Here is a 23,386-nt window from a genome sequence, read left to right on the forward strand (position 1 = left end):
TAAACATTTTTTTTTAATCTGTTAAATTAAAAAAGTCAACTCCCATATAAAAGCTACAGCTCACAATTTTAAAAGTATCTTCTTTACAAAAAAAATGTAAATATTAAAAAAGGGAAAAATATTTTACAAATTTCAAAAATTGACAAAATTGCAGTGTCTTAATAGTATACAAAACCAAAAGATAAAGCTAACTCTGTACATATATACAAAAAATCCAATAGTAAAAATTGCATAATTTGCTTTATTATTATTATTATTATTATTATTATCATTCTTTAAATACAGTAACTGTTGCCTGTTTTCCAAATCGCCGTCAGTCAGTTGTCCAATTCAGGGTTAGAAATCTGGCAAAAAACACCAAGAATAAATCTACTCTACTTCTCCTGCTCACACAACTCTATTGAGAAACTGCTACGTTCCAGGCCTGCATGCCACATCAAGGCGCACAGATCAGCCAATGCTAGGGGTCACACACTCGCCTTTGGGAGGCCTAGGCTTTTGTCCCACACCGAGGAGTCCATTCTCTTAGCCCTGTATAGAAATTTTCTTAGAACTCCTTTCCAGTTGTTTATGGAAACGATGCATTTTTTTTTACCAGTAGTTATCGATAAAGTATCAGGTTGGACACGTAACAGTCCTACAGGTAATTAGATTATTTGACCTATGGTATGACAAGATCGCTGGTGGAACAAAAGAGAACCCAGAAGACCGGCCTCTCCAGGAACTGAGGCCAAGACCCCTGGCATCCACCATCTGATACCCCAAGACATCACGGTCTTGTCCGTTCTCATCTTACCACCTACAACACAAACAGCTGAAGCACACATTTCTGAAACCTTCAGGTGCTATTTAAAAAAAAAAATCAGTATTAAATATAACACTGAATAATAAAACTTCTTTTGTATAAGGGAGTGCCAAGATGCTTTGCCGATAACTGGATTAGCATTATTAATTCATATGCCAGCGGCTTGTTGGGTTCACTCTGAAATTGCTTTTAAGGTTTTTCTCTTAGACCTTTGCCAGCCTTACGCAGGCTTTTTAACATCCTCCTCACTACCACTCCTACCCCACCCTCTGCTTCTCCATCATCCTGAAAAGCAATGTTTCAACAATGGTGCTCCATGTCGCTAGAACGGTGTGGCTCAAGCTATCTTTTTGAGCAGCAGACGGAGGCAAGGCTCTCAATGGCTTTAATTCATGATGGAATGAAAGGACTGCTCACTGGGCCCGTTGCCCAGGACCAGATTGGTTGAAAGAGGTGGAGAAGATGGGGAGGTAATGTTTAGGAGAAAGCAGGGGACTCTTTTACGGAGTTTCAGAAAGCACAAGCAAAGAGAGGATTCAAGTAAACCTCACACCAAAGGGACCCTCGGAGCTTTTTCTTCAAACAGCAGCAACATCTTCTTTTACCCCTGAAGCAGCCTGGATGAGATCACAGAAGGGCTGGAGGGATGGGTACAGCCAGCGTCATCCTGCCACACGGAGGTCATGAGAAGGGAGGCACAGGCAGCACAGGGAAGGAACCTGAGGAACTGTGGGCAAGGGCTGCCCTATGGGCCCAGCTGCAGGGCACTGTGGGCATGCCAGGGCCTGGGGTCGACTTCTGATCAGCAGAAGACGTTACCTGATCACTCTCCTCCTTTTGCTCTTTACCGATCTCTCTGGTTTCTGATGGACCACCTGCAATGACCATAAAGAGTACTGTATTAAGTATTGTATATTAACCTTAACATTAATTAAACCAGAGCATCATAAACATCATGCATGACAGTTCCATTGTTCTACAAGACAGGCTCAATTCCACAGAAGAGCACATCTTTTTGTTATTTTATCCATCTGTCTTTGAAAATTCATAAGCACAAAACCTCCTACAGCTGGTGATGGCTCATGCAGAACAGCATATAGCTGATTAAATATGAGCTGGTGAAAAATGTCATGCAATGGGAGTCTTAATTGCATTTATTAACTTTTAACCACTGCTGTGAACTGGTCTATTCCCAAGCCTTTAACATGTCCATGTTCAGATATGGGTTTATATAATAATTTATATAATACTCTACTTCAGCTGTAGGGGCACGTTGGTCCTTGGTTCACCTCGTATTATTTCAAATTAACCTCAATTACTTGACGAACTACTAGTTATTGGTTTAAGTCACAGGTAATTCAATCAGGGTTTCACTCTGCACTCCCAGTTAGTCGGTGGTAAAGTGAACACTGGCATTTTGATTGTGAGCTTCTCACCATAGTCCCATGATCGCCTGTGTTCACACTTTCTGCCTCCCTCAGGTCACTGGGCAGCTTCTGCAGCCTGGGCCATTGAAACAAGAGAAAGGAAAATCAACTTTTAGAAAAGCAAGCATAAATGCTAATAAAAGGCTGCTATTCTTAAGACATGACAGCAACTTTGCTTTTTCTGTTCGATTCCAAGGCTGTGTTCCAGCCAACTGCTCCTTTTGCTTGAAGTGTTTAATCAAGCCACCACTTTATGTAACTGGCCTTGATGCAGGTAAAGATTAAAGATGGGCAAGGGCACAGTCTAGAGCAGTGGTTCTCAACCTTTTTATCAACTGGGCTGCACCCGTGGCTAAAAGCAGGTCTCGCGGGCTGCATGTATTAATCACTATTAGGCCTACCTTATCTGTGTGCATAATAGCTATTATAATTATCTATAATGCATATATATAATTATAGTAATATATAACCGTATAATAGCTATTAACCATGTGCATGTATATATATGCATAAGCAAAGTGCTTCTGAATTTGCACAGCTGATGAAGGACTTCCGTCCAAAACGTCCTGTTTCTCAAACAACCTTGTGTACTACACCATAACTTTTCCAACCTCTCTCTCTCTATATATATATATCACCATCACTGAATGGTTTGCCATGTTTAGTGAGTAGCCATGGCATTTTGAACATGGCTAGTGTCACCACCTGGGATGCTTTTAAAGTAGCTCGCATGATTTTCTGCGTGGCAAGAGCAGTTTTTTTCGAGATGACTTATCTTGAGAGACCTGTCACTTGAATCTGGTGGGTATCGCTTGTCAAAATCTTTGTGAGTAGTGTCAAAATGTCTTTTTACATTGTACGTTTTTCACACGCCAATAATTTTATTACAAAGCAAACAGAAAGGCTAACCATCTCTATCAATCACGGCAAATTTGCTCCTCCATTCTTCCAGTACTTTCCCACCCTCATCGCTGATGCTCCGACTCTTTTCTGTTTGCACGTTGCATTGTCTGTATTTGTTTCATTGACATTTTCTTCTTCTGGCCCATGTACTTTTCACCCCTTAAAACAAACTTACCAATTTTTCTTTTTTTTTTAATCCGCACTAGCAGGCTACTAGCCCAGGCAGCCCTGCTGTGCGTGGGCTAGTCTTTGCACTCAGTGTGTTCTAGTGACGTATGTTACAGCCTACGTGCAGCACTTTAATGAAATTAAAGATTAGTGAAAATTAATCTGATCACCAGCGAATCTATTCAGAAATGGAAACACACTCTTAGTGGAGCGGTGAGCTCGATCTTTTTTTTTTTTTTTAATCGAAGGAATCGACTGCAAACAATTGTCATTTATTAAAAAGGGGTCGGACGTTGCGGGCCGCACTTTCGTGGTTGAGAACCACTAGCCACTGGTCTAGAGAAATCAAGCTTCCTTTCCCCTGTCCTAAGTAAGAGGGAAAAGAAAATACCATTTACCAGAATCAAGGCACACTGCTCATGGCTTTGTGTAAAACTGCTCTGACTGTTGGCATCTGTTCATAAATCTTAAAAATGTGGCAGTCTTATATTATCCGCTATGAAAATGATTCAGATATTGTTTTCTAATCTATGTATAATGTCCCGCACAACCAACTGGGTAATACCTAAACTGGGACTCAAGTCAAAGTGGTTTAGAAATCCTGAAACAGAGAGCTGTTCTCAGATCTGATGACCGTGATTTCAAGGATTAATTTAACATTCTCCACAACTTGTTTAAGAAGGTGAACCCCATTGTTTTTTTCCCCCAATGGCTGGTATTCCTCATTTAGTAATTGTTTCCCATAATGCACTAATGTGCCTCACAGTACACACCAGCAGCAACAGCGAGGCTCGTGGGTAATCCCTCCCCAGTCCTGTCACAGCAGGCACTGGCCTCCCTGACAGCAGAGTATCGTCCCCCGTACCTCACTGGTACCCATCCCTCTGGGCCACACAGTGACACAGAGACCAGAGTGATTTTACTCACGCTTGCTTCCTCTTTCGGCCTCTCCTGGCACCCCCTGTTCGCACAGCCTGCCCCTGTGAGAGAGAGAGAGAGTGCCTGGTCATGACAATAAACCCACCTCATCCTCTGCATGTCCTTCAACCATCCGAGTGCTATGGATCCTGTATAATACCTACAAGGCTTTTTCTTTTTGCATGAAAAGTAATCAAAACCAAAAAATATTTGGTTTGCAGCACACCTGTACAGAAAACTAGACATGTATCCAGACATATAGGGGTTTAAAGCAGAAGAACCTGATAAGCTGGGAGAAACTGGACATTTGAGACAATTTAGCCAATAATGAGGTGATATGGGTGCATAAGAGCTGGAATATAAATCCAAAGACAGCACAGGGCATTCTAGAACCAGAGCTGGTTCACGAAAAAACAACCAAAAACTCAGAAGTTCATTCTCATAAAAAACAGTATTTAGACTGAGAACCACTGTCTTCTTAAAAACTAAAAAGACCTACCATGACTTCCTGTGCACCCACAAGTCCCAGACTGTGCCCTTCCTGGGTGCTGGGGCACAGAGCTGTCCCATTCATGCCTTCTCCTGGGTTGGGGTACATGGCCTGAGCCTGAGGGCTCTCCGACATCTCCTCGGAGACGCCCTCCATTTCGCCGGCGCAGTCCGGGGGCACGCCGTTGCTGTATGGACAAGCAGACGAGTCCGTCTTGGCTTCTTCCAGGGCCGCGGGGAAGGCCGGGCCCAGGGGAGGGTCACAGTGGACCCCGCCGGCACCGGCCTTGTGGGCAGCCCCCGGGGGAGGGGGTGTGGAGCCATCCTCACTCAGCTTGGGGGTCCCCCTGGCTGGTGACTGGGCTGCCTCCATCCCTAAACGGGACAGGTCCTGGTTGCGCAGGGTACAGGCACGTCGGGGGCTCAGGGAGGGGGGTCCACTGTTCTGGGGAAGGGGTGGCATGGTATCACCTGGGACCTGGGGGTAAGGACTGGGAGAGGGGGGTAAGGCACTCGGGGCCCCTGACTGCCCCCCACAGGGGCCCCCATCCGAGGCCTTCTTCCCAGTGACCTGCAGGAAAGAAGTGTAGATGGTTTCCATGAAGGAGCTGTAGGGGTCCAGTGGTCCGGAGCGCTGCTGGGAGCCCGGGGCATGGCCTGAGTTGGTTAGGGAGTCCTGGGCTAGCTGATTGGCTGGAGCTTCTTCCAGAGGGGCGGGGCTAGTGTTGTCTGATGTTTGGCCAGAGCTGTTGATTGGCTTGTCACCGCCCACAGGAAGAGTAGGGCCCATGTTGAGCTACAGGGACAGAGCAAGATTATATATACAGTATACACACATAGACACAATCAATATTCATCAGAAAGAATCAAAACCAGCATATCTGTAATCAGTAATCATAATAATAGAAAAAGCAAAACGGCAAGAGATATACCTGCAGACTGTTGAGCAAGCAGGCCATGGGGTTGAGGCCTGCAGCCTGGCCTTGGATTAGTGGCATGCCCAGGGTCGGAGCCTGCAGTGGGGGCAGCAGCAGAGGTCCAGCCCCCAGCATGGCCTGGAGGTTATTGAGAGCCAGGCTGCCGGAACCCAGAGCCGATAGATCACCTGCCAACACAGACAGCGTCAGTCAGCCCCACCCATCTTCTGCAGGGACAATCCAGCTCTGCTCCGATCAGTTCCAACACTGATGCGGCCACTTGCAGATCGGTACTTGAGATAATGTAGCATCGGCTGTTCAACTGGAAGAGTCAGACTGTGGCACAATTCTACAGGGGAACTGATCTAGCTAACTCGCGTATTGCAAACCCAGTTCCTGGAGGTTCTGGTGTCATCCCGTTTCTGTTCCACCCGAGCTCTCAGTTACACATCTTCTCTAGTTTATTTCATTCTTGATGTATAATTATAATACGCCTGTCCAGACTCCAAAGTTATGTTTTGGTCACTACTCCAAACATTCGCTTTCTCAACAAATCAAATCAACAAAAAAAAACAGTGTACGTCAAAGAAAATAATTAGGTTAATGGTTTTGTTGACCGCTGGAGTTGGAACAAAAAGCAGAAGTTTTAACTTCCCTTTAAGGTCTCTAATTGTTAAGCTGGTGAAGTGGAAAAGCTGCTGGCCACATTACTAAGGATTATTTTTCTCTAACCATCGTTTCTGAAAGTGACCCCAGGACTTGGCCAGATGATCAGCAAGTTGAATGGAAACTATAAAATATAATGACTGGATTTGTCATCAGAAGTCTGTGATTTAATTGAGAAACTGATGGGGTGGTTTATCTATATTAAGTGAGACATGGGGCATGTAAAAAGAAACATTTGCATCAGATGACTTGGTGTTTGGTGTTACTGGTCCTTGGTGTTACTGCTGCATTTTCCCCCTTGTGCTTCTCTTTACTTCTTTGTCTTGTTAGGATGCTCAAAATGACGATGCTGGAAATAAGCCTTATATGTGGTTTGCATAATGTTGCTGGGAGTAAGCATTATGCTGTAATTTATCTGGATATTCAGATATTTTACACTCAGATTGTTGGGCTGATGCATAGTCTAGTCTTTGTCCTTATACAACATTAAAATATTACCACTGTAGAAGACTGGTATTACAGTAACTTGCAGTCTCCTGACCGTCTGCCAATCCATATTTCAAATATGATATATTTACATGTTTCAAAGTAGACATTTTGATTTAAAATTAATTGCTTAATGTTGTTTACAAACAATGACGTGTATAGGGAACATGCAGAGAGCTGAATTGGCACATAATTCGGGCCAGAGCTAATTGGCTATATCACCAAGATAACAGGTCCCACAATATTAGACTTGTATAGCAATGTTCAGAATACCAGATACGTCACTAACAAAGCACAGCTCTTCTGCAAGCAGAACCTGCATGGTCCAGAGTCCCCAGACTGGACACATCAGCTGCAGGGACTAGTGGACAGTCTTTTTATCCAGCGTCCCTCTGTGACTGGAGCAGCAGCGTTCAGGCCTGTATCTCCAGACTAGAGCTCTGCACGGGCATTAAATTGAAGCCTACACCCGGACCATACCCGAGATCTTGAGACCCGACCCAACCGAGCCTGAATGGTACTGCCAAATTTGAAACCCGAACCCGGTCACTGTCTTTTCCTCTCAGAGCGAGTAGACACACATGCACACACGGAGACCGGTCCTCACAGACGTGGTTTTACAGTGCTTTGCTTGGCTGCTATGGACTACACACGTACGAGAGAGGGAGAGAACGGGCGAGCGCGCAAAAACAGTTACGAATTTCTACTAATGAAAATAAATTTAAAACATTTAATAATAGTAATAATTCATTTTCACTTATTAGACCACAAACGCGAACCCGGCCCGAGGCCGAAGTTGTACGTGAAAAGTAGCAGACCTCTACTCCAGACCAGTCCAACCACAGCACATCTTATAGCAGCGATTCCAGCCTTAGAGCGGGAGATCCCCAGTGCAGTGTTATAGGTCCCCCTAATGTGCCTTCTTCTAGAGCCAGGCAATGCAACTACTCATGTGACGTCCCCACGAAGGGGCAGAAGTTATCTTTGAATTAATTAATCAAATCGCCATCCCATGGTTCACAAATTGTTCTTTAAACACTGTAGATCTGTTGGTGACCTAAGAACCCTGCCAGGTGCTTGGGATATCCTTACCAGAGCATGCGGGATGGGGGTACTTACCCAGCACCCCGTTTCCCAGTAGGGGGGTGAGCAGCTGGGGAGGCAGGGGGCTGGTCTTGCCCGGGCCGGGCAGCAGGGCGTCGGCTCCCTCCGCGCCAGAGCTGGGCGCCGTCGTGGTACAAGTGCTGGACACCGAGGTAGAGGCCAGAGCGGAGCTGGGAGAAGTCACCTGCACAGCCGCGGGGAGAGGACAGGCTGATGACATCACGCCGCAGCGTCTGCAGAGACGGGCTGCACCCCTCAAGCATTCAATACGGACACTCTCCCCCTTCGTGACTTCAGTTTGTCCAGCAGCTCTGCACACCTCTAACAACACTCGAGACGAAACGTACAAGGAAATGCAACTCAAGGGGTTTTACCCCAAAAGGTCTAGCAATGCAGAATTGCTAGACCTTCTGGGGTCTAGCAATTCTGACGCACAGACGCACATCTGGACAAAGCAAGAAGCTCTGCAAGGCTCCAGAGCCAGTTACGTCTTCTGAAAGGGGTTTTAGACCTCCAAGCTCCAGGGTGCAAGACAAGCAAAACACATTCTCTCTCTAAAAAGTGCCAGACGGCGGTGGGTTCTGTGCCGCGGGCAGAAGGAAGAGGTGCGCGGCCAGGCGGCGTACCTGAGTGTGCGGAGGCAGGGCCTGGGCGTCGGCCGCACCCAGGGCCGCCGCCAGCAGGGCTGGGCTGAGGGAGAGGAAGGCGGGGGCCAGCGGGGGCGTGGGGAGCAGCAGAGACTGCAGGGCCTGCAGGGGGCCTTCGGCGGGAGACAAGCCCTGGAGCCCCTCCACGGGGGCGGCGCCGGACAGCAGGGCCTCCAGGACGGGGGCTTTCTCCATGGGCTGGGGCTGGGCCGCGCCGGGGCCGTCCTGCAGGGGGGGCAGCTGCTGCTGCTGGAGGAGCAGCTCCAGGTTGAGGTTGCCCAATCCCGCCAGAGGAAGCATGGCGGCCTGGTGCTGGCCGAGCAGCAGGGAGGCGGTGAGCAGAGCCTGGGGTCCCAGCTTGTCCCCCTGCTCGCCAGGAGCGGGCGGGGGATTCAGCAGGCCCAGTAAACCGAGCGGCACCTCCCCCTGAGGTCCCAGCATGGAGGGCAGCAAGTTCAACTGGGAGCTCTGGTTTAGCAGGCCCTGCTGTGGCTGCTGCTGCTGCTGCTGCTGTGGCTGCTGCTGGGTCTGCTGCCCGCCGCCGCTCATCCACAGGCTAAGAGGCAAGGACCCCAGGAAGGGCGGGCCCAGCAACGAGGGCAGCCCGGAGCTGGCCGACAGCAGCTGCAGGAGCTGCTCCTGGCTCATGAAGGGGAAGGACTCCGCCAGGGGCAGCAGGCCTGGCCCTGGGCTGGAGGCTGGGGGGGTCTTGATCCCGGGGGAGCCTTGAGAGGCCTGTACAGTCTGTCCCCCTGTTGTGATGAAACAAACAGAAAGACGGGGCTTGAGGGTTGCGACCAGGTAGCTAGGACGTGCTGTGCGTCACAGCTAACACCTTTACTCTTGTGAAGAAGCACAGTAACTGCAGAGTAGTGTAGATCTACTTGTTCACTTTCAACAACTGCTTAGTCCAATTCATGGTTTTGGTGACCGCAGCCTAACCCTGCAGATAAGGGCAGGACGCGGCCCGACGTGCACACACAGGGACAGGGGGCACAATCAAGGAACCCTAGTCAACTCAGCGCGGAACGGAGAAACAGCCGATCACACGCAAACAAGAAAACACTCCCGCACAGACGTCCCGAGCTCTGGTGCCCTCACCTGCCCCGTTCGTGCTGGCTCCCGCGGGCAGAGCCTCGCCCGCCCCCATCCTGGGCACTGACCCGCCGGTCCCTGAGCAGGGTCCCCCCGCGGGCGCCGCGGAGGATGAAGAGGGGTGTCCCAACAGGCCCAGCAGCTGGCTGCCGACGTCCGGCCCCCCGCCGGGGTTGGGGTGGAGGGTGAAGAGGGGATTCTGGCCGGGGAGGGCGTTGGGATTGGAGCCGACGTTCGCCGCTTCCCCCTGGGACAAACCCAGGCTTCCGCTGTCGCTCACTCCGATGCTCATCAGAGTTAAGGCCTGCGCGGAGGGGGAGGGGGAGGACCTGTCCAATCCAGGCATCACGGGCTGGGATTGGGATTGGGATTGGGGATGATGGTAGCTCTGGCCGTGCAGCTGGGAGGCATGCTGGGAATGGCTCTGGCAGGTGGCCGGGGCAGGCCACGCAGCTTGGCTCTGGGAGTGGGCCGGTCCGGACCCGAAGCCAGCAGGCGCAGGAGGGGTGCGGGACAGAGCGGGGCCGCAGGCGGCTGTGCCGCTCGGAGGCTGGGAGGCCGCTTGGGTGCTCTGGACGCTGAGCAGGTGGAGGAGGGCAGAGAGGGGCTGGGGGGCGGCCGCGCCCAGGGTCCCGCTCCTCCTCTGGGGGTCCTGGGCCTCCGGCAGCCTGGGGAAGGCGGAGAAGGGAGCGGCCTGGGCGGGCGGGGCCTGCGCCGGGTGGTGAAGGTGGTTCTCCGAGGCGGGGGGGGGCGGCGGGTGGAGATGAGGGGGGCCCCTCTCTGCAGGCGAGGGAGGCAGCTCGGCCCCGGCTCGGAGGCTGTTCAGGTGGGACTCCTTGAGCATGCTGAGGACCGTGGGCGACCTCCGCTGCCGCTTGTGCCTGGAAGACTTGTCGGGAGGTGCCGGAGGGGTCCGCGGGGCGAGGGGGACCAGCAGGGCGCCGGGGGACCTGCTGGCAGGCGGGCGGCTCTGTAAAGTGCTGATGGGTACCTTGGGCGGGGCCTCTCGGCCCTGGCTGTAGGCGTGGCCCTGGCTCTTCTGGCTGGCCAGCTGGGCCTTGGCGGCGGCCGACAGCAGGCTGCTGGCGGGGAAAGAGGCGGCGTGGTGCTGGTGCTGCTGGAGCAGCTGCCCCGCGGGGAGGCCCAGGAGCCCCGAGCCGCCGGGGCCGGGGCTGGCCGCCGACACCTGCTGCCCGTTCCGCCGCTCCGGCGCAGGCGAGCTGGGAGGGAAGGGGGGGAGGGGAGGCAGCTGGAACTGGCTTTGGTTGCTTTGGTGCTGGGGGTAGAGGTCGTGGCCGGCGCTGTCCTTGTACTGCTGCAGCATGCCCTCCAGCCTGCTCTTGGGGCTCGCGGGCAGCAGGGAGAACTTGGGGGAGCCCCCCGGCGTGGGGGAGTGGGCAGAGAAGGGCCTGGCGGAGGGCTGGGGCGCGCCGGCGAACGCCAGGCCGGCCTCGGAGGCGGAGTAGTGGCGGGACCTCTGCGGAGAGGGCGCGTCCAGACTGCCCGCGGGCGACGGGGAGCCGCTGTGGAAGGAGGGCGCGGCCTGGGCCGGGGGCAGCGAGGAGGACAGAGAGGGAGGGTTGTGGGGCGCGTTGCTACCGCCGCCGCATGGGACCTCCGGCGGAAGGGGGCGCCCCCCCTGACCGTGAGCCAGAGACGCCAGCGCCGAGGAGACGTGGCCATCCACAGAGTAGGGACCAATGCGCGGGGAGCTGGGGGGCTCAGGCGTCCGGTTCTGGGGTGTCGGAGGCCGGGGGTACCTCGGGGTCTGGGCCGATCCACTGAAACAAGAGTAGGGGGAGCGGGCCGGGGAGGGCATGTGTGTCTTTATTCCGAGTTCGGGGGACAGCCGGGCGTTAGCCAGGGCCCTGGAACCATTCGATGGGAAGAGCAGGGAGGGGTGTCTGGCAGGGTTCCCGGCGCCCGCGGTGCCCAGGCTGGGGCTGGCAGGGGGTGTAGGTTGGCTGGAGGACCGCTGTTGCCGGGAGTAAGTGCAGGGGCCCCCCTCCTCCCTGCCCGCCGGCAAGGCGGCAACCCCCAAACCGCCGCCGGCCCTCTCCGCCCGCAGCTCCGTCTTGATCTGGCTCCCCTGGGGGACCCTGTACTGCGTCGGCACAGGAGACTCCAGGTGATTGAGTGCGCCCCCTGCTGGAGAGAGAGAGAAAAAGGGAACAGCTTGATAGCCACTCTCCCCGGGAGCAGCTAACAGGGCTCCAGCCCCTCCCATCGTCAACGGCCGGCTCTCACCAGGGGGCGGCGCAGGCAGGGCCAGCTGGGACACCTCCATGCTGCGGCACAGCGCGGCCATCGCCACCACTTTCCGGCGATGGTTGCACAGTTTGGTCATGTCCTCCTCCGCCTTCACCTCCTGGGAGCTGCGCGGCCACACCGCTGCCCCTGGGTCGAAATTAAACACCTGGGCGGGGGAGGGAGAGACACAGAGGTCAGGGGCCACCACTGGAGGGGGAGATACTGCCTTCACAGACACCTAAAACAGTACCAGTCAGCCTTCCCATCCAGAACAGAGACCTCACTGCAAGCCCACAGAAAGCCACTGCAGAAGACCTGCTATCAGCAGGACAACTCAGAGAGCCGAGGCTGAATGATCCCAGTCCTACTCTGATGGGGCTCTGGGAACCCAGGTCACAGTCAGCTAGTGACTTCACCCAGGCCCCGTCTAGCACAGTCAGGACCATGGGGGAGGTGTACTTTACCAGTGAGAGTCTGACACTCAGCAACCCCGCTTTTCTGTTACAAAGCAACTTGTTTTAAGCCAGGAGGTGAAATGATTTGCATGCCCAACGAGAGCTGTGTGTCTGGCGCTCAAGAAAGGAAAGTCGTGCGAAGAACGCATCCAGAATGACGGAGCGCGCGCTTTCCGACACCATCGCCGCGCAGAGAAAGCGCAGGCTGCGCTGACAATCCGTTTCTTTTCAAGAGACGGCACAGTGTTGCCAAACAAACAGGGGGCACGGGGGGTCCCCCACTTGGGCAAGGCAACCCTTAGCGTTTCGGGGTCTCACCTTGTGCAGGACCAGGGGGCACTCCAGACCACACTTGCAGGTGCCATCGGTCAGGAGGTACGCCCGTACCTCGTCCCCAGAGGACAGGACCGCTCCACTGGGGCTGTGGAAGAGAGAGGACATCTTTCCAGACCTGGAGCTGCTGGAATGAGCTGGAAGAACAGCAGTGCACCCGGCCTGACACGAGCAGGGAGAATCCAGAACCTCTGTCTTAATGGAAACGCCTAAAGGGACAGATAGATGAGGGGACAGGCGCACAGGCAGCAGGCTCACCTGATATAGACCACAGCTCCGCCCTCCAGCATCCTTTGCCAGCCAATAGGAACATGTGCTGTAGGTGTGCCTCCATCTTGGTCTCCTCCACCGCTCTCACTGCCTCCAGTCATTTTTTAGTCTCGGCTTTCCAGCACCTTCCGGGAGGGACAGAGACAGAGATAGGGAGAGAGGGACAGAGACAGGGAAAAGGAGAGAGGGAGTGGGAGAGGGACAGAGACAGGGAAAGGGAGAGAGGGATAGAGACAGGGAGAAGGAAAGAGAGAGAGAGACAGGGAAGAGAGAGAGGGACAGAGACAGGGAGAAGGAAAGAGAGAGAGAGACAGGGAAGAGAGAGAGGGGGACAGAAAGAAGGAGAATCTATTTAATGCCATTTTGATTTTTTTCTCTTTTTTTCTGAAGGCTGTGCTTTACTCTGTGATCACGGTGAACACTGCTGGTATACATGGACACTGAAATAAATGCTGAACAATGCACTCAAGCAAAACCACTTCTTACAAAGACAACTAGTGTGTTCACATCATAGGTTCCCATCCTCTTCCTTGGTACAGGGAGCCCTCCATTCCCACAGGCAGTCAGTGTGAAGGGAGATTCCCACTGCACAGCAGCCTGGGACTTCAGGAATAGTGCAGCTTACAGGCACTTGCTAGCAACACATCTCGGGTCCTCTGTGTGAAACTGGCAGAGCTGAGTGCATTTTTAAACCAAACCCAGCAGCTCTGACGCAGTCTGGCACAGATCAAACTGCTACGCCTTTGGCGTGTTAAGGCCATCCCAGAGGTGACTGGGCAGTCCTACCTTTTCATCTTCATAAAGAGCTGGTCTCTGGCATCCATAGAATCAGCCCTTCGAAGCACATGGTTCAGGGCGGCAGGAGACGGAGGAACTCGGGCGCCCCGCTAACTCTCCCTTTTCTTTAGGGTCTTTCGCCCCTTCTTGCTCTCGTCCAAAACTCGTCCTCTGCTGCAGGGTCCTCGGAGCGCTGGGAGTCTGGGGGGGGAGAAGAGCGCTGTGAGCATGTTTCTGCCAGGACCCTCCCACAGCTCAGGAAAAATCCTCAGGGCACACGCATTGGAATCTCCTACCGGATAACACTGACCCGCACGAGCACGCCCCCCTCCCTCCTGCACAGCTTTAAAAGAGCCACCCTTATCCCAGAACAAGGGGGTCATCGGACACCGCAAAACACGAGACTCAAGATCATCTCTGATACACGTCTCTGACAGGCAGCACGGAGAAGGTCCGAACCCGAGACAACGTCTTCACAACGACAGTAACTGCAAAGACACGGGCATTAATGAAGACTAGCAAAGCAGTCCTCACAAGTCAAATTCACTTTTCTAATGAACAAATAACAATAATTCCATACACTTATGTAGCGCTTTTCTGGACACTCCACTCAAAGCGCTTTACAGGTAATGGGGAATCCCACTATTACTACCAATGTGCAGCCCCACCTGGATGATGTGACGGCAGCCATAGTGCGCCAGTACTCTCACAACACACCAGCTATCAGTGGGGAGAAGAACAGAGTGATGGAGCCAGCTCAGAGATAGGGATTATTAGGAGGCCATGACTGGAAAAAGGACAGGGGGAAATTTGTCCAGGGTAAGACTCCTACTCATTTTGTGGAACACCCTGGGATTTTTAATGACCACAGGGAGTCAGGACCTCGGTTTTACGCCTCATTTGAAGGATGGCGCCTTTGTACAGTATAGTATCCCTGTCACTATACTGGGGCATTAGGACCCACACAGACCACAGGGTGAGCGCCCCCTGCTGGCCCCACTAACACCTCTTCCAGCAGCAACCTTAGTTTTTCTCAGGTCTCCCATCCAGGTACTGACCAGGCTCACACCTGCTGAGCTTCAGTGGGCTGCCAGCTGTGAGTTGCAGGGTGATATGGCTTCTGGCATATCACCACATGATACCAAATTACATGATGATTATAAAGAACATATGAAATGTTAAAGATAAGAGGAAGTCATTCAGCCCACTCGTGGCTAATTAATATTTAATTGAACCAAGGATCTCACCCTGCAGTTTCATGAAAGACACCAGGGTACTAGCTTCAGCCACCCGGCTGGGCAGCTTGTTCCCTACTCCCGCCACTCTCTGGGTACAGAAGAGCCTCTCCTGTTCTTGGTTTTAAATAGATAAGATAAGACTAATTTGGGGCTACTTTCACCCATGTCATTTCTGTGGAGCGGAGAAGAGAGAACGAGAGTCTGAGGCAGACGATGAGGCCTCCTCACCAGGAAAGCAGCACAGATGTGCCAGAGGGACTGTGCGTCTGAGCGCGAGTGCAGGGGGGTGGGAGGTGCGAAATCTATCACCAGCACTTCGGGGCGTCTGCTCTGCCCGGTGGGGCCGTTTGAAGTCTGACAGGGCCCGGCAGCAGCCAGGAGGGAGACATTTGCCGGCCAACAGGACATGGCGGGAAAACGCTAAAAACCCAGACAAGAGGGAAGCAAAGGCAGAGCGGGGTGGGTGGGAAAAATAAGGGAGCGAAAGGAGATGAAAGTCAGAAGAGAAAACAGAGAGGTGGTGGGGGAGAGGAGAGTGGGCTGCAGGTGGGGGGGTGCGGATTCGTACGGAGACCAGGACAGCTGGCCAGTGTCAAGCTCCACCCACACCTGCGCCCCCCCCCTTCCCACCACCACCCCCCCCAGCCTCCAGGCTGCCACCTGACCCAGAACAGACCAGGCTGCTGGTGAGCGACCCGGGGTGACCCCTCGAAACCAGCTCTGCCTGCAGCCTCAGACACGCAGCTACGGCCAGACCTGGCGCTCAGGCAGTGCCTCTGGGTGCGACGTCACCCGCACAACAAGCGCCAACCTCCGCCAGCTCGCCCGCCGAACCTGACTAAACCGCCCTGCGCGCGCATAGCTCTGGGGCAGTCTGCTCCCCTCTCATCTCGAACCAAGTCCGATGAAAAGAGCACTACCACTCCCTTTGTTCAAATACAGCACGGCTTCAAAATGATTCCCAAATCCACGGATTTCCCCACTGTTACAGAGGCTCTCCCAGAATTCCCCCAAGTACCCAAACACGACCTGTCCCTTTCCGCTCCTCTGCTGCCTGACTGGTTCGCTCCGCAGCACAGACGTGTTCAGAGCTCAGGGGCCGCTCTCACGATTAACGAGCCGCGAGAGCTGAACGCACCCATGTTCCACAAGAGGACAGCGCACTGCAGGTGAGCAGGTTACCAGCAGCCAGCTGCAATCGTGCCAGGCTCAGTGTCCATTCGCCGGTCACGCTCCCTGCTTGAGATGCAGGATTCATTCGCTGACCCGCCCCCCCCTGCCAAAACCTCCACTGACCGAGCCCCCCTCCTGGGATCAAGCGAACAGCTGGGCTGTCAAACACCGTGCGCATTCACAGAAACAGAGCAGAGAGAGAGGGGGGAAATGTCCAGGCAGTGAGGCTCACATGCACTCTACGAGCTCAGTTCAAGTCATTTAAAAACTCGGAGATCTCGAAGAGGGCTCTGACCCGGCTCAGGGGCTGCCCAGGGTCTGGGTGCAACTGACAGGCCTCACCCCTCGATGGAAATGGACAGGGAACGGTCTTCAAACTATTCAACCTGCGCCTGGAGAGTCCATCTAAATGGTCTAAATCTGAATCTTGCTGCAAGCAACTTAAAAAATGTGTGGCTGGTTACCTCCAGAGTATCTGGCAACAGTTTATCAACTTTCCTTAGAACGGTAGCACCACAACCACACACTAAAAACAAAAAACACACAAAGACGTCAATATAGTTCGCATCCTGACTGCCTTCTTGTCTGCCTTTACTCCCTTTCCAGCAGCGAGCACACAGACCACTGCCCACGACCTGGAAGGGGGATCAAGCCTGGACAGGAACACAACTCACACACTGGGAAGTGACTCGCGGGTTCGGCTCAGTCCACCTGCGACTGGAAGGGCCTGGGGCTTTCTGCTTCCTCGCCAAGCACCTGGGCTCCGCTGCCAGGAAAACACCAAATCACTCTTGAAAATATCCCATAACCTAGAGGAAAACCTGAGTGCCGTCCCTGCAGGCTGTCTCAAAGCACTGGACAGGACAGGCAGGGTCTGGATCACTGGACCCACCTGAGGGCCATGAGGGCTTCAGGGGTGTCTGGGCACCTGACTGGGCCGCTGACAGCTGTCTGGGCGCGTGCCCTAGTGCCAGTGTACTGTACAGCGAGGTACGATATTTCACACCATGGGCGCTGTCCCGATGGACAGTCCCGACCTCTCCAGACAGGCCGGAGAGCCGGGGGAAGAAGAAGACCGGAGCCGAAGGTATCTGGGATGAGCTGCCGAAGCCGATGCCCCTATGTCATCCAGGAAAGGGGTCACTTAGCTACTGGCCATCACACGGGCTGGACAGACCGAACGGCTACTCTCTGACCTGTAACCTCTCCTACTTTCTTTACGGAGCTGTCGATTTCAAACACTTGTCTTTAAAACCAGGAGATCGGGAGCGTTGGTTTGCATTTCTTGGAATATTCCCGTGCCTCTGCAACCAGGGAGCCAACAAACAGCCTGGAAATGGTCAACCAGGAATCTTTGCAGAGGAGAATCAAAAGTGGGATACTTTTTCACGTCGAGGGACAGAATCCTTGCTCCCTCAACCCACAGAGCACAGGCTGGGCTTCAGCACGGCAATGCACTGCCCGATTCAACGCATAGGCAATGAAATGAGTCTCCTTACTCTGCCATTATTGTATCAAGCAATGAAAAAGCTCTCTTGAAACGTGACATGCTGCCAAACAGTTTGATTCCCTCCATAACAGTTCCATATAAAAAAACAATGCAGCCTCTGGTTAGTAAAAAAAAACAGAATCTAATAATAATAATAATAATAATAATAATAATAATAAACAATAATTTGTTAAATGAAGTTCAATGTTAAGAACACAATTTAAATATAATATAAGTTTGGGGAGGATATTTAACTTATTTGCTAAAAAGAAAACCACACGAAACGCAAAACTACCCACGTAAAGCAATCGATGAATCTGACCAACGGAACATGCCACACACAACGACAACTCTCCGGCCGGCTAGAGTCCCTTTCAAGAGTCTCATTTTTATAACGCCAAGTGCTAAGTATAAATACGATATGAATTCCATATTCTGCATTTCAGCGCAAGGAGTCGTTGAGGATCACAAATTAACCCTTTGGCTCTAACGAGGTTAGTTACTTGCCGAAAGTCGGGGTTCTGCAACTGAAATGTAAACAAACCTCCAGCCGTTTTGGGGGTCTCCTGTCTATTCTCCCTTAGCAGCAACCCACTCTCGATTAAATAAAGATTAAAAGCCACATTACTAGCGTTAACGCGAATGCCAAACTGTTTCTTTCCCTAGATCATCCGGCAAACAGGAGCAGGTCTGCTTGAAATACGCGATTTCTCCACACTGTAAACAAATCCAGTCTGCTCCGGGTGCAACACAGCAGCGCAGGCGACAGCGGCGGATCTGAAGTCCCGGTTCTGCACTTTCAATCTGAATTTCTCAACACGCTTCTGCAACCCTCGATGCGACGTACCTCCCTCGCTTTGTCGAAGTTTTTTTTTCCTGCCGGAGTGGAGTTGACAGACTTTTCGTTGTTGTTGTAGTGGTGTCGGTGGACGTTGAGGAGGGAGAGAGAGAAGGGGGGGCGGCCGCTGTCTTCTCTCCTTTCCCGTCTCCCCCGTCCTGTTAAAAAACAAAGAGCAATAAAGCTTCGTTTTATTGCGCCCGCTGCATTGTTGCAAATCACTTTAAATTTGGAAAGGTCCCGGGTCCCTTCGGGAGAGCCGATGGCTCCGTTCGGCTCTCTAGCCCTTGGCCTGGCCCGATTATGGCCACGCAATGTCTGTTCTGTTTTGATTTGGACTCTCCGGTGTAGCTTTAATTCCTGCTTCCCAGTTGCTATTTTTCCCTTGGATTCCGTGCCAAAAAAAATCATGGAGTTTCCTTTGGAGCATGCGCACTTGCCGAGGGACAGCCCTGGGAATTCCTTACCCACAATGCAAAGGGAGAGGAGACGTTTTTAATGTAGAAAAAGCTGAACGCCGTCTGGACTTCAGTGCAATGTGATTTTGCACAGAAACCGATCTTTTTAGTGTTACTCGCATATTCTGAGAATAGCAATGTGACGATAAGGAACTGTTTGTTGTGTTTAGACTATTAAATCTGTACTGGGTTATAATTGAGTTATAGTGAACGCGGCATCAAAAAGACCCGTATTATCTATGCACATTCATGTAAGGTGTACACCATGCGCAGTAAGCGGGCCTAGCGGGCGTGTCGTGTTACCTGCTCACGTATTACTAATTTACGTGGAAATCTAGGAAGAATAAAACAGAAATGGAAGATTAATTATTAATTAATTTTCAAGCACGAATTAGTTTTAGAATTGGGTCTACTCAACAGAATAATACTATAGTATATTGTAAAGTAGACCGATTCCTTGTATTACGTCTTGGTTGCATGTTCAAAATACGGATAATTTCTTATGCCCGTTTTACGTTTTTCTTCGGGTTCGTGTTTTGCAGTCATGTTACGAGAGGACAAGATATTAGAGTACAATCCAGACTTGTCGCAAGTAATCCGACGTCCGAGCTAACCAACATTAAATATACGGAATGTATCGAGGCTCCTAAGCCAACGATAAATCGCAAAAAAAAGGGAAATGTCGAAACGTTGTCGCCTGCTTCCTGTAACTGTTAAGAAGCATACGTTTAAAGTGCATTTTTCTGTTGCTTTTTTAATGCCGATTTATACAGGAAGGGAATTAAGCCGTGACGGTAAGATAGTCAAGAGACCTCATCTCCACCGCGGCGTGGAAGCTAGCGTAGGCACCGCGATAGCTGAGATGACACTTCTGCTGGTGCTCAGCCGGACCGCGTCTGGGCCGTAACACGTTTATCGACTGGGACAGAAAGGATTTTACCTTAAGCGTGCATTGGCGTGCAAAACTCTTCCCCCGACTTTTTGTAAAAATACACAAATAACGCTGCTCGGTTTAGGGGAGAGCATTATTTCCTGTGTCCACTAAGGTGTTGTTTCTAAAAAAATAAAAATCGTATCATATCATCTGGCGTCTTAATCGTTCCTGTCCCGGATGCCAATCCAAACAACACCCCGGAGCGCTGAAGACACAACAGACCCGGACCCGCGGAGGGATGGACACAAGTTTTTTGACCTCTTCCGTTTGGGTGAAGCCACAAAACATGTGGCGGACATACTTTCTCTCCCGGCCAGTGGACGAGAGGCGCAGGTGTGTACCTGGGGGGCAGACCCGGGCCGGACACACACACGAAGCGTAGCCAGCTAGCGGGTCGCTCCGCTGTTCCTAACCTGTTCCCAGATTTTTTTGCAGTTTTGCCTCCTTTAAAAACAGACGTGTTTCTTTCACTGTCAGAATTAAAGCACCGCAGCCCGCGGTGCCGAAAGGAGAGCAGCGGGAAAAGTGAAAATTTCCAGGCGATTCCCCTCTTACCAGTGTGTTAAACCCGTACGCGTCTCTGAAGGGCGTGCGCGTTGACGCGACCAAAACAGTTGACATCTCTATCCCTTGTCAGAGACTGGGCTCTGTGGTTTTCTACCGTGAATCGTACGCACCCAGTTCCCGGCGGATACTTAGGTCGAATTTCACTTTAGCAGAGAAAACCCTCTTTTAAAGAATCCAGGTTACTGCCTTTATCAAGTCTTGCGCTGTTGTCCGCAAACACTAGTTTGTCCTATACTGCTAAACCGCTGTACCTATAAATTAGAGCTCTGACGTTGCGCAATTTCTGACAAGAGTTTTTCATTGGCGCAATTATAACAACCCGAACAATAAAGCTTGCAATTCTATGGGGGCATATTGGAAACAAACTGAAGGAGTGGGAAAAGGGACTCTTGTCACCGGAGATCATGTACAGATGTTGTTATTATTCGGCGACAGCGTCGCTCTGCAGAGGGACTCGGGTATGTGCCTGCTTTTCGCTGCGCTCACAGCTCGTGCTGTTGCTAGGGCCCCCCTTAGCCACGGCTTGCTGGTTGGTCTGCGCTCGTGCGGCGTTGAGGCGCGCTTTATCCAATTCAGGGTCGCGGGGGAGCCGGAGCCTATCCCGGCAAGCAAAGGGCGTAAGGTGGGGGTACACCCTGTACAGGACACCAGCCTATCGCAGAACAGACACACACACACTGGGGCCAGTTTCCCCAGGAGCCAATTATCCTACTAGCGTGTCTTTGAACTGTGGGAGGAAACTGGAACACCTGGGAGAAACCTACAAAGAACATACAAACTCCACGTAAACAGACAGACAGCACCCCAAGGTCACAGCACTGCGAGGCAGCCATGATAACCACTGCGCCACCGTGCCGCCCCTGCGCTTTATCCAGGGGGGATACGAGCAAAGAAATTTGACAGCTAAGTGGTATTTTTGAATACCTGGTCCACGTTTTTATTTGAATGAAAGATAACACATTGAGCAACGCGTATGTTTCATTTTGTCGAAGCATTCGGGAAGATTATAATAACAGCCGCATTAAACGCCTCGTTGTGCACTTAGCCCTAACTTGTTACCTGTTACACAATACTCATGTTCGGCTTCCTGTCTCATTCCGAGACAGATCGGGGGCTTTCGTAATGTTCCGTTTTTAAATTCATAACTTGTAAACAGTATTCTGACTGATAAAATGTACATCTATTTTCAATCTATTGCGATGCACAGTGTCACGCATTTGCTTGGTTGTTTTAAATAATTCTTAAACTATTTACTCCTTTTCTGATGCTGAATTAGTTACGAAGAGCAGCGATTCGAACGCCGATTTAAGGCCACCGAGAAGCTGTTGGGTCACTCCTCTGTTCCCTGTGCTACAACATCTCCTTTCATCACTGCAGAAAGTGAAGGAGTAAAGTTCGGGCTTACAGCTCCCACACCCACTCAGACATCTGGGGGGCGGGGGCGAGATCACCGCAGCAGCCCCGAGGAGAACAAGACCCAGATGTTAGCCAACATCTGGAGAGGCCGTCTTAAGGGGGCGGGGGCGACATGGCTCTCCCTCCAGAAGGATTGAAAGTTATTAATATCCCGACTGCAGCCTTCCAATAGAAACAATCAGATCATCTAAAAACCAAGTTCCACACCACACGGAATACAGTACTCAAATCCACTCCCCTTTTAGAGTCACATTCTTGAAAGCGTGACTTCTGCATGAAACGTTTCGTGCGAACAAACCAGTTAGCCGCACTTCACATTCCTACAGCGAAGTGTATGTACAGACTGATGATGGGAGTAAGCTGCCATTGCATAAAAATAAGCAGACAGAAGTCATCCTCTAACGAATAACTTTTAATAGCCCACGGTACCGTTCTGCTGGTATTCTTGCATTCAGATTTGTGCTTTTTTTTAACGCTGCTTAATTAATCGTTGTAAATGAACTTCCCCGTGTGTTGCCGTCTGGCGTTACGAGAAGAAAAAAAAAACGACAGATGACACCAGAAATAAAATTTTAAGTCAGAATGAGCCGATAACTCAATTTTTTTTTGCGATCGTGTCTGCGGTCCTGCCCGAAGCTGCCATTTTCCCGGAACTTGGAGGGAGAGCTTCTCGAGCTACAGGCGGAAATGACTTTGCAAAAGTACTGGTTTCAAAAGTAAAGGTTAGCTGATTCATGGCCACGGGGGACAGTGATAGGCTATTTTTCAACTTTTTTTTTAACTATAAATACAAGCAATACAATAATAAACACAAAGCGTTATATTTTCTACCGGGTTACACTAAAAAACAAAATATAAATAATAGTACAGTAAAATAGCTTTTGCTCAGATTAGCGTTAATAAAAGTCAGTATATATTCAGGATACTTATCTGAAAACTTCAGAGTGCTATTGAAGTTCTGAGTTATGACCAACTTTTAAGCGCGCATTTAAGAAAGCCTGAAATTCATTATATACAACTCTTAAGAAACACTGCGATTGAGTAATGAACGAATTTTGTTGGATCAGGATTTTTTTCGGCGTGCGGGTATGTCTGAGAGCTAGTTATCATGGCGACTACTACGACATAAAATTCACAGGCAGGGAATGAGGCTGCTTTCGGAAGACCACTGTTAGTAAGGAAGAAATACTCCCGGTTTTAAAACTGCGAGGTTTCACGGTGCTGAGAGGGACTCTAAAATCAGCACTTTTCTGCTGGAGACCCCCCGTCCCCGAAAATGTTCTCCCCAAATCCTCATTCCCACTTGAAAAAAATGACGAAAACAAAAGTTCTCATTACCAGCCTACGAGTAAGTTACACGCAATGTGGTCTTAAAAGTTTTAAACGCCGTTCAGAGAACGGCACCAAATCAAAGTTTAACAGGTCGTCTGCCTGCTTCTCCTTGGAAACCGGTTGCCAACGATTGCATCATTTCACATGACTCCCACATGCCCCGGCGTTCGTCCTAGGCGTCTTCTGACTGCATCACAACTTCTTCGGCACACAAACTATACAGCCCGCGAC

General features: G+C 51.3%; 1 protein-coding gene across 2 annotated transcripts; it reads right to left on the bottom strand.

Moving 5' to 3' along the window:
* Nucleotides 1–7: 7 nt before the first annotated feature.
* On the bottom strand, nt 8–23,337 carry mbd6 (methyl-CpG binding domain protein 6). 2 transcript variants are annotated; one of them, XM_069186401.1, is made up of 14 exons: nt 23,162–23,337; nt 18,458–18,606; nt 13,720–13,911; nt 12,922–13,058; nt 12,649–12,751; nt 11,873–12,041; nt 9,632–11,773; nt 8,510–9,282; nt 7,899–8,067; nt 5,643–5,815; nt 4,721–5,506; nt 4,231–4,283; nt 2,242–2,308; nt 8–1,680 (listed from the first exon to the last, which is right to left on the bottom strand). In XM_069186401.1, the coding sequence occupies exons 4-14, from the start codon at nt 13,032–13,034 to the stop codon at nt 1,621–1,623; spliced, it is 4,608 nt and encodes a 1,535-aa protein (XP_069042502.1). In that variant the 5' UTR covers nt 13,035–13,058; nt 13,720–13,911; nt 18,458–18,606; nt 23,162–23,337; the 3' UTR covers nt 8–1,620. The 2 variants fall into 2 exon arrangements, with proteins under 2 accessions (XP_069042502.1, XP_069042508.1); XM_069186407.1 differs by lacking the exon at nt 23,162–23,337 and having other exon boundaries at nt 9,632–11,770; nt 18,458–19,082.
* Nucleotides 23,338–23,386: the final 49 nt, after the last annotated feature.

This window comes from Lepisosteus oculatus, chromosome 1 (assembly GCF_040954835.1).
Source record: "Lepisosteus oculatus isolate fLepOcu1 chromosome 1, fLepOcu1.hap2, whole genome shotgun sequence".
Classification (NCBI taxonomy): Eukaryota; Metazoa; Chordata; class Actinopteri; order Semionotiformes; family Lepisosteidae; genus Lepisosteus; species Lepisosteus oculatus.